The 11,632-nt window shown below is 39.7% G+C and overlaps 1 protein-coding gene across 17 annotated transcripts in view; it reads right to left on the reverse strand.

The window, feature by feature from the left end:
• Positions 1-7,868, reverse strand: part of cacna1c (calcium channel, voltage-dependent, L type, alpha 1C subunit) — a 224,077-nt gene extending 216,209 nt beyond the window's left edge. For 12 of the 17 annotated variants that reach the window (XM_035426451.1, XM_035426457.1, XM_035426450.1 and 9 more), the window contains exon 1: positions 6,744-7,868. In XM_035426451.1, coding sequence (XP_035282342.1) covers positions 6,744-6,801 — 58 coding nt within the window. In that variant the 5' untranslated portion in view covers positions 6,802-7,868. The remainder of the gene's footprint in view (positions 1-6,743) is intronic. The other 5 variants (XM_035426456.1, XM_035426455.1, XM_035426453.1 and 2 more) reach the window with 1 other exon arrangement.
• Positions 7,869-11,632: the final 3,764 nt, after the last annotated feature.

Consider the following 11,632-nt stretch of genomic DNA (forward strand, 5'->3'; position numbering starts at 1 on the left):
CCACCAAAGTCACATTGACCAGTAACATGTGCGCTACCTCAGTACTGAGACAGTTTACTGCTGTGTAGGCAATTTCCTGCTATATTCAGAATCACACTGTACTGTGCGTGCCCTACAGACACAAATCCATTTAAGGTCTTAACATTGCTTTCATACACAGAGAGCAGCACTTAATCAAAAGCTTTAAAAATGCTTTTCTGCTGTATTTAAGTAGGGTGACTCCACAAATGTAAACAGGTTCATGGAAAAAAAAAAAACATGGCAGAATGATCCATAGAATTTAAGAAACATCACTTTTTTGTAGCATATTTATTTCCTTATCTGCCAAAGTTGTGAAAAGGCACCACACCTTTGAACAAAACATGGCACAATTAAAAGGAGATCGAAACTAACATGGTTGTAAAAAAAAAAAGAGAAGATAAGACCAGTGGGCAAGATGTTGGAGGACACGTGGTCAATGATAACATGCCCTCCATTTAACCTGAGTCCTAACCCGTTCCCTGGCAGGCCTGCCCTGCCTCGGGTTCGTGGCAGTGGCAGTGGGGGCGGCAGGATCACAGCGTTGTAATTGCACAGGTGACTCGACAAGCCGAGGTGCTCCAAAGGTGACACGCGGTGACAGCGCAAATAGAGGCGGCGCTTACACGCCAAAGCGGATACCCGACGACCGCGGGGGCAGAAAGAGAGAAAAACAAGGAATCTGTGGTGTACTCGCTGGCCTCTAACCGCTGACGCGCTCTGCAATGGACGTCTCTCGACCCATCAAGACCCTGCCCCCCAATCTCACCCCCACCCCCCCCCCTCCACGACCCCAGCTGCCAGCAACGCGTGCTGCCAACATGCCACGCACAGCTGTTTCTCATCTGCTAATTAACAAATCAACCCCTTTATGCATCGAATCCCTCATTCGCCCCATCCTGCCCTGCGTATGACAAGGGACAAGGTACCTTTCACCAAGGGGGACAACAGTGAAACGGCCGAGCGACTGAGCTATTTTCCACAACGTGACCAATCCCAGCTCCCAGGCATAAGAGCCACAGGCTTACTGTCTTCAATGGGTCCCAAACTGGGGCCTAAAGAGATTGTGTAATATTTTGGGGCAAACGTATTCCTACCTGTGCTGTTTTAAAGAGACAGTATGATATGATTGCCCAAACAAGAGTCATGCGGCCTGTTGTGCACATTTGCTGTAGTTCAGCTGGCCAGACTGTACCTTAAAGATCCCTTAGGCTACTGCATGGTTATTCTGGGAATTGTTTCACTTTCTGTATAGCTTTGTAATACCAGTGAGAACTTATTTTCCAAAAATGAGAACATGCTAAATCAAGGTAAATTCTGCACATCAAAAAAAGTTATTGGTGTAAATTTTTCACCTTCTATGGAGAGGACAAAGCACCCTAAACTGTGTTACCTTGCTGATAATTTGTCTACTGAAACCAAATTCATATAAGATATTCTTTGAGTAATGGTGGTGCAGTCAGCCATTGTGCTACAAACTGCAGTTTACTGACAATAAGACAGAAAGATTTGGCTCAACCATCCTCCGATTTTACAGCAACTTCCAGTACTTTCTGCATCATCGAAGATACCTGCTTCTGATTCACTGCCTTTGCCAACCAATACATGTTTGTTTAAAAGTCCATCAGTTCCAGCTGAGGTACCAGGTCTTCTAGCAGAAATCACTATTGGAGGTTAGCAACAGCAGCCCAGAACTGTCATACTGAATTTAAATAAAAACCAAAACAATTCTTTCCAGGAAGGGCCTGGACAAAGATATTGTACAAAGATATTGTACAAGACATCTGTGTTTGTTTTCTCCAGAAGAAACAACGTGGTTCTTCCCTGTGAGGAGGTAGCGCCATTTGACCGTGCAGAAGATGCACCCGGCTGCTAATGCAAAATTCAAAATGTACCACATGCTTGGGCAGGACGCTCACTGCTGCCCATGAATTATGCAGCTCCCGTCCCTTCAAAATTTTATTTATCTTCAAATACAGGAACCTCAGTCAACAACATAAATGTCAATGTCATGGAATACCCCACTAATCCAACTGCTTGTAAAGACAAAATGTGGATATCATCCAGTAGCCCAAAATATCCACATAACACCTGTAAATATGCACAATAATTACAACAACGAAAAAAAAGTTTATTTAAACGGATTTAAATTTTCACGGCAAACGCTAAGGAAACACCAATTATATGAGGAACGAGAATAAATAAATTCTGACAAACAAACAATCAAGGGAGAAAATGAATGCAGAGAAGAGGAATGCGAAGGTGAGAAAACTGCAAATATTAGAAGGAGTTCCCTAAAACCCCTAGCATCCTGCCTGCATAATAATGCGATTCAACAAAGGAAAATGAAAAACAGTTGTTCAACATTTAATGCTGTGCAATCTGCCGACTCCAGAGCCTAATGCCGTTTTTGAAATGGCACCAGCTTTCAGAGGCATATTTATACCGTTTGAAAACGCATTCAGACAAACTGTAACGTGAGCAAACCGGGAGAGATTCTTTTTCACTGTTGTAATTTTTTTGTAGGTTTTTAAATTAGAGGGGTGGGGAGCAGTGCTGTTGCTGTGACAGGGCATTAAGGGACAGAGACCCAGAGAATTGTCCAGATCAAAGTGATGTCCTGTTCACCAAAAGGTTCAGAACCCAACCATGTGTGCAAGAGCTGTAACTACTGTGGTCCAGAGTGACCAAGAGTTGCAGATACAGTGCTGGAGTCATAACTTCATGATGGATGACAGGCCCTAAATCAGTATTATCTGAGACATGGAACAGAACACAACTCATTCAGATTCACCTCGTTTCTCTCTCTCTCTCATTCACTCACTCTGTCCCCCTCTCTCCCTCTTTATTGACAAAAATCAGACAGTCCTCCCTCCCTCCCAGCTAGTGTCAGCTAAAATCGCAACCCAGCAAAGGCAGAAATTCACTTCCAGACCAAAAGGAGAGACACTCTTCAGATAGGTTTCATACAAAAAGGACAGCTTGTAACAGAATATTACACCACCCCCTTCCCTCAGAAATGTACTTCTGCTAGGGAAAACCAAAGCCTGTATCACTCTCCTAGCTTTTATTCCCACCTTCAACAAAAAACACAACAACATTGTGCAGCAGCCTCCGTGCTAAATGTAGTGGTTTTTAATTGATAGGATACTGAATGATAAGTGACTCTTAATAGTCCCAGAGCGTCCAGCCAGCACAGAGAGTAAACAGCCAAGATCTCCATTACCTATATTCCTTTGGCTTGCTTTTTCATAGGTTGTACAAATCAAAGAGGAGCTCCTTCAACACAAAACATACAAGAGAGGCCTTTTTATTGTAACACTAATGGGAAAAGACATGTGATGGCTCAATTACTTCTGAGGGGGAAGTGGTGTGGGACAGGGACCCCAGACGAGAAGAGGGGGAAAGGCATGGTACATGTATGCATAAGAGAAATAGCACAATCAGATCCAGTGGAGGAAATTGTATTACCACTTCAAATATGGAGTTTTGGCCTAAATACAATCCATTTGGACCAGGCTAATAGTTTGTCAGATTCAGTGAAACAAAGCCATGCCCTTTACAATTACCACAAATATCACATAAAGCTGGTGGGCTGCACAACGAGGCACTGTTCCTGCTTATATGGGTCTGAAATCTGACACTAATGATGGCGAGTTTTTATCAAAAAGGGGGAGGGGTCAAGATGAAAAAGGTCCAAAAATGAAAAATAGCCATAGGAATTACAAACAGAAGATTATTTTTAAATGGGAGTAGATGTTTAGCACTAAATAAACAGCCACTGAAGAAAACCATGCAGTGTCCTTGTAGCATGCGTTTCTTTTTGCATTCAGATGCGAGCTGAGCATGCAACAGGTATCCGCCTTAACCTAGTGCCCAAATCTTGGAGGAATAAACGAATTGTCTTTACTTTGATAAATGTTTCGTACAATGTAACCGTTACGACATAACACACTGTATAATATACAGTGCCGTACAGCAGCACTATATAGGGCTAATAGTACACGCTGCGTAAAGCAGAACGATAGGCTACTAATCAATTCCCAACTGGAGACTCCAGAAACAACAAGCAGTCAGCCATTAGATGGGACTCCAATCTACCAAGTAAATGTATAGATATGGTGAACCGACACAGCTGTGTTCTAAAAGGGACAAGAGTGCGGGGGTTCTTGAAACGTTCTTGTAGTGTTTACCTTGTTTACCTTGCTATCCACTATCTTGTGATTATCTCGTGTCGTCGTCATCCATTAGTTTTCAGTTTGTGATACGGGAGTTCTGGACCCATTCGCCGCTTTTTTCTTCAAACATAAGCATTCCTATTGCAGCCTGGTTAGGCACGTAAAGGTTACTTAAATATATCAAGAAGGGCAGCATAATTTGTGCAGCGAAATCCATGTCATCCGCTCACGCCTGCGTATCTGACGTAGGAATAGCCTACCTATTTTTATAGAGCGCTGCAATACCACAACTCAAATCTTTCTCAATTAAAACAGTCTTTGATTAGCAAACGTGTGTGACATACATCATCTCACAAGTCAAACCGATATTTGATGAGCCTATATGGGATAATCGCCACTGCATAAATAAATTAATATACAGATGAATAGGCCATATAAAAATTTATAGAAAATCAAGAACTCGTTAACAATAAGAATTTGAACTAAAAAATCGGCCAATTGGGAATCATTATCAATAGCTTTTTATCGTAGGCCTAACCTATCGTAGGCTACCTTTCAGTATCTCTCTCAAACTACACGCTGCTGAAAAGTACGAAACTTCACTGAAGGTTCGTCCTCAAAAGAAATAAATAAATAATAAATTACATAAGATATTTATTAATATAGACTATTGTGAATTCTGGAAAAGATGTGACAGCAAACCCAAGGCTTAAGGTTTTTTTGTTTTGTTTTTTGGTCATTTTAGTGTTTTTTCGCAGTAGGCACCTAGTCCTTTTCAGTGGTTGTCGGGGGTAGCCTACCACTTCACAACTATTCTCATTGTGACTCCATAGCATCATCAAAGCTTCGAATTCAGCCTAATCAGGCTATTCTATTAGCCACGTCGTAATAATTCGTCATATGACAACAGTGAGCTGATTTGTCGGGTGCTTCTGTTCATTATGAATAAGACATTGATGGTCATATATAGGCTACTTATTTATTTATTTTTTCTCGAAAAAAAATCACAACAATTTCAGAGTCGAATGCAAAGAAAGAAAATAAAATGACACCGCGCGGGCAAGAACAGACCTATACAGAAATGCGTATCAAGGATGCTCTTTAAATGTAGCCAGAAGAGTATATGGCCAGAATATGTCGACACAAATATAGGATATCACTGATAACTTTATGGCATAGCCTAAAACTCAGTTAACACCTGCCCTGCTGAAATCAGGGTTTGTTTAAATGAATTGCCAATGGCGCGCGTCTGTCGAAAGGCAACACTCAGATGAGAGTCATACCACGATTTTGATTTCGGAGCCAACCAACCCAAATGCTGCGCCACAACCGCTAAATCAAATCCGAGAGAGACCACAGCTGCAGATCCCTGTTGCTATGTGTCCACGCCACTGTTACCACTGCGCTAGGTAGCAACCATCAAGGACTGACCATTTCTTTAGCAGGCTATTATCAGAAGTTTAGACAGGTATCTGTTCCCAGGCTGCTGCAGGTTGTATTGAAAAAATATTAAGTCAAATTCTACGTTCGACGTGGAAGACTGCGAATACTGCGCCAATACATTCGCCCCAGACTCGAATATCAATTGTTATTTATAGAATGAACGTTTAAGATGTGGACAAAAATATAATCTTAAAAAGCCACCCTCCCCTCCCCATAAAATCTTATGACCCAAGATGCAATGACAGCTTTGCAGCGATATACCACTGGTGTGCATCCAGGCCCTGCCGACGTAGGTGCAAGTGGATAAATATTCAAATGTTGGTGTAACTATGGATATACGGCGATCGTATAGGGATAAAACAAATAAAAACAATTAAATAGCCCGGGGAAGGTTATAATCAGATGTTCGGCCTAGCGAGTCTTCTGTCAGGGAGAGAGAGAGAGAGAGAGAGAGAGCGAGAGAGAGAGAGAGAGAGAGCTATACATACCAAAGGCACACTCGCGTTACATTAAATGAAAACTGGTCCAATACCCAGCCCTGGACCGAATAACGATATACATCATCATTCTGGAAATAATACATATCGTTAATGCCATAAGGAACTAAAGATCCAGCCTTAGTTTTTTTTATATATCCAAGGGCCAATTCTTCCCACAGACTACCTCACGAGGAACCTGTTTGATAACCGTTTTGTGTTTGGTTCGCAGCAAAGAAACAAGAAATGCAGCACTGTCACCCTGGCATACATACAGCCTACCCTTAGTTCGCTTAACATTGTTTAGCATCCATTTTAGAGGTGCAGCATGAAACTATGAAGTATGAAGTGGCGAATAATGCACTAAATTGAAGGGTAGGCTACGGATTAGGACGCGCAAAAGCAGCTATGGTATATAACCCAAAAAATTTAGACCACTGTCAAATGCCTAACAGTTGAAATGAAATGCCAATAGCACCCCCACCCCCCACCCCCCCACCCCACCTCCATAACCAATATCAAGCAACACATTTCCCAAGCATAGCTTCCTGCAAACCAGTGATACCTGAAAACAAAGTCATAATATTAAAAACTATTTAAAAATAAACGTAGTAAATGTAAACCCTACCTTGATGATTTTCAAGGTTTTCCTCCGGTATGTACATGTTTTTGCTTGCATTTACCATAAATGTGGTCCAGCTCTATCCGTAGGTGAATGAAGAAAAGGTTGCAAAAGGAGGAGGGGTAGGAGGAAAATAATCAAAGGAGGAAAAATAAATCAAAGGAAAAAAATAAAAATGAATTACGGAAATCTTGAGATATTCCCTCTTTGTGTTTTAGTTAATATTACCTGATCCCCATTATGGAGTTAAAAAACAGAAATAGACATTCGCTGGAACCACCTAAGAAAACGAACCAGTGCATCCTCGGTACATCCGGGCCCTACCTAAGAAACATGATACCAAACCCACTTGCTGCTAGTGATAATCAAACAGTACCAAATTGCCTCCAGTTGCATTAAATGGATAAAGCACAGGCTATAGAAAGATACAAAATCGGGCGCGGGCACTGCAGAATAAAGAAAAGATAAAAGCTCTCGATGCAACAAAATAGAAAGGTGTGTATATTCCAGAACTGATTTCACGCGGTTAAATCTTCCGTTATAACTGATTCCAAGAATGGTGTCCAAAAACAGGAATATATGACGTGTCTCATTAAGCGATCCGAATTCTGTCAATTCCAAACCATAAGAAAAGCGGAGTTCTCACTCGCCCTGCGGAAAGCGGTCGGCTGCCTCTCTGCAGTAATACTTGTCTAGTGGAAGGAAGAGAGGGGGAGAGCGAGAGAGGGGGTGACGATTAAACCCCCTCCCCTGTAGACTCCCTGACTGGTTCCAGATGTTATTGCGCTACAAAATAGAATAAACCGTCCGTGATTTTCCAGACTCGCTTGCGCTACATGGGGATAGAAGAAAATGGCAAGACCGAATTCTAACGGTGTTCGATTTGGCTATTCGTTTGCCTAGACAAAGAAGAAGGGAGAGCAAGAGGAGGGTGGATATTTTAACCTGTCGTCGATTGTCGTTGTCTGGGTACATTTCACCCTCTATCTCCCCGTGTGCTCTCCAGGCGGCCGTAAAGCTAACCACGATTTAAAACTTTTTTCTTCTTCTTTGAAACATGTGAACTCTAATTATAGGAGTGACACGTTATGTATCCATAAAACAGACGCATTCCAAGAGCACAATCTCCCTGGCAAAATGTGGCTGAAATATGCGTTGTATACACAATGCATTGGGACTACAAAGCTCCCTGGAGTTGGCAGACCAATTTGCTACAGTATCTCACTGTTCACCATTTTCACGTCATCTAATAAAGATATGAGCCAATAAAAGCTTCCTGAATAGTTTGCCAATATTTTATTTCCTTTATGTTGTCTTATAATGGGCTTTTGTTTAAAATGAAATTCTGTTAAAACCGTCTTTAAATTATCTTTAGTAGGCTGTATATCTAATATTTTTAAGTTTTATTAAATAATAAATCCATATAATTAGTTACTATAATCAATAGTTACTATTACTAAAAATAGTTACAATAACAAATCAGAATAAGGCCTATAGATTATGAATGAACTGAGCTATATATACAATGGGGACAAAAAGTTTGAGGACACTACCCCAGGTCCTGGGTATTTTCATTATTTATCAAGGAACGTGCAATTATGATAGTCCAATTACACTTCTTAATCAAGAATACATTATTGAGAACAGGGGGCACTTATTAGGATGGCATTCCTACCACAATCACCAGACCTGAACCCAACTGAACATCTGTTGGAACAATTGAACAGGGAAAAAGCAAAACATCAAGTAACATTAACCAATCATCTATGAGAAGTGTTAAGAAACTGCTGGGATGAAATGGAAGATGAGGTGCTGCATAAGCTGGTGGAATCAGTGCCAAGCAGAGTGAAGGCAGTAATCAAGGTGAAAGGCAGACACACCAAGTAGGCCTACCAACCATGTTTGACCTTCAATACACACTTTTTGACTTATATTATTAAAAAATTACATGATTCCTGAATATGATGTATAGATGATCATAATTGTACACAGTAAAACGTTCAGTGTTAAATCAACTCCTGTAGAGTAAATATGGACCCTATTGGATGCATATGTATTATGTGAGAGTTGAAATAATGCTGGACATTTTACAGTAAAATTAGCCCTTGATCAATAATAAATTAGTTCTTGGTAGAGTCCTCGGACTTTTTGTTCCTACTGTAACTCTTGCATATTAAGAGCCAGGTTAGTAACACAATAATTCCATATCTTCAGCTAGCTTTGGGGTGGGAGTTTAGATTGATTTCCATGGCTGTTTTTCCTGAAACACCTTCTTGTTGCAACTGAGTAGGATTACATTCAATGAATGTTTCCAGTGCTCCAAGGCTCATAAAAATGTATGGCATGGACAGTATTACTGCATTTGGCTACACTGTTAATTTGCCTTCACATCTTTTGTAATCGTGCAACCAAAAAAAAGTGGCTGTTAATGAGCGTTTGTTAAGGAGAGAGTCCAAGCAGATACATGAGATGAATGAAGATGTGTCCAGCATTTTTTGATGATTGTGTGATTTCCAGGAAAGATTATCGTGGCTCAAGACATACAGCATTGTCCATAGGTTTTGGAGAGTTTAAACTTTCTTTTTAAAGGGGAGTTTAATTTAACTAATTCAGGCAGTTCCCGACCCACTGAATGAATTAATTTCAGCTAACGTTAAACAAAAAGTTATGAATACAGTATGATTCCAAATCAATCATTTGGGCTTATTTGGACTCATTGCTCCAAACATACCTGTTCTTTATCACATCTTAGAACACACAGAATATTTCTGACAACATTGCCATCATCAGTGCACCAGATGCAGCAGGACACCTGCAGTGCATTCACCATCTGGACTCTGTGTCCCGTCAGCCAATTGTGGACAAGTTTTGGGAGAAGCTCATAGAAAGCAATGTAAATTTAATGAATTGTTGTGCGGCATTCTTGAATTCTAATGATTTCAGTATGTTGTATTTTGCCCTTCAAGGAGAAGGTCAGTGGAAGCGGTCTGAAACATTTTGAACACCCTTCAAGGGTACTTACAACCTTTAGGCTAGTAGGCTATATTTTTCCCATTTGATTGGCAAGATAATATGTGGTCGGCACATTATATTATTACAATTAAGCTGTATAGTAGCCTATTACCTTATGATTTTTTTATTAGGCAGTACATAGGCTATAGCCTATTTTCACTTAAGTAGGGTGTATTTACATTATCAATACTTGTTGGATTCGCTTACTGAGAACAAGTTCATTCACGGATACAGGCCTGCAGGGAGTATTTTGCAACTGGACGGTCAATTCAGCATTATTTCAACTTTAAACACAATTCACGATTCCATTCCATGTATTGAATGCACCCCAGGTGTATTTTTAGTGCACTCATAAGGCAATCAATTATTCATTGTAACAGTACAATAATCTCTCTTCGGTGCAATGATTAATAGCCATTCCATCCTTAAAACACAGAGGTTATCATATTTGCGAAGGATTGCACTATAGACTTCACATTGTAAATTTACAAGAAGTGGAAAAATGTATTGCAGTAGGACCAATTAATCAGATGATGGCTAAGATTATGGATAAATATAACATTTTCATCATTTCACCAGAATTTTACAGACAGAATGTCAAAGATATATGAATCAATAATAGGTAGGGAAATTCTCATAAATTTAGCTGTTCACTATAAATCCATGAGACTATTCAGCTGGAGACATCTGGGTCTGATTTAGTCTCATTAGCTAGACTACAAAACGCAAATTCCTTCTAAAGAAAAGCAAGATATTTTATCATGAAATCCAAAGGAGATTAGGATACACACTCAAAGAAGATCATTGTATTTGTACTCTCATTCATTTATTGTGCTAATGAAGGCAATGCAGCTGGAATACATCTGAATAAATCCATCTCCCAGTGAAACACATTTCATAACAAAAAATTGTTTTTCACAAAAAGTATGCTTATTCTTATTCTTATTATTATTATTATTATTATTATTATTTGAAGGGGCAAATGCAGCAGAAACCAGAATCCTGGTCAGCCTAAAACATCACACCTCCAGTGGAATGAGGTCACTTGTGTCCCATTGCCCAGTCACAGTTGGCCAAAAACCAATAATTATAGTCAGGTTCAGAATTATTGGCAACCTGGATTTAAATGAAGAAAAAAAGGCTTCATAAAGTGAACAACACAATAATGAGCTAGGTGTTATGCTCAGACATATGGGAAAACTATGTCATTTAATATTAATACAATTATTCTAAGAAAATGTATTTAAATGTGTTTATAATTTTATTTACTAATGATATTTTTTCTCCCAGAAATGTCAAAACAATTGACATGTCAAAAGATTCTTTTAAATAAAATAAAAGCTAAATCTGCGATAAAATTGTACTTATTTAAGTTCCTGTCATCCTTAAGGAACTGTATTGTGGCCTTCCATCACTTCCTGTTTCAACAGGGTTTAAAAATAAAGAAACATGGATGTAAAATCTCTTTATCCTCCATCACTTTGGGGAAAGCCAAAGAACTGTCAAATTAAAAGAGAAAGATGGTTATTCCCCTACACGAATCAGGTAATGGTTTAAAAAAAAGTCACATTTAAACATTCTATTCCACTGTAAGGGAAATTAACAAAAATTGTCAAACACCCGGAAGAGTTGTAAACTTGCCAAGCAGAGGATGCAAATGCACACTGTACCCGTGCATTGTAAGGAAGATGGATGAAGGCAAAGAAGAGCCCAAGAATCAGAGTTAAAGAACTGCAGAGTTTAGCTGCATTTTGAAAACTGAAAATCAAACATAAAACAAAACAGCCACACCAACAGGCGCTTTCACAAATAAAGCCCTTACTGAGAGTAACCAACAAATTCAAGTGCGTGGATTTCGCTAAACATTGTAACTATGACTGGAA

Source organism: Anguilla anguilla, chromosome 7 (genome assembly GCF_013347855.1).
Source record: "Anguilla anguilla isolate fAngAng1 chromosome 7, fAngAng1.pri, whole genome shotgun sequence".
NCBI classification, from domain to species: Eukaryota; Metazoa; Chordata; class Actinopteri; order Anguilliformes; family Anguillidae; genus Anguilla; species Anguilla anguilla.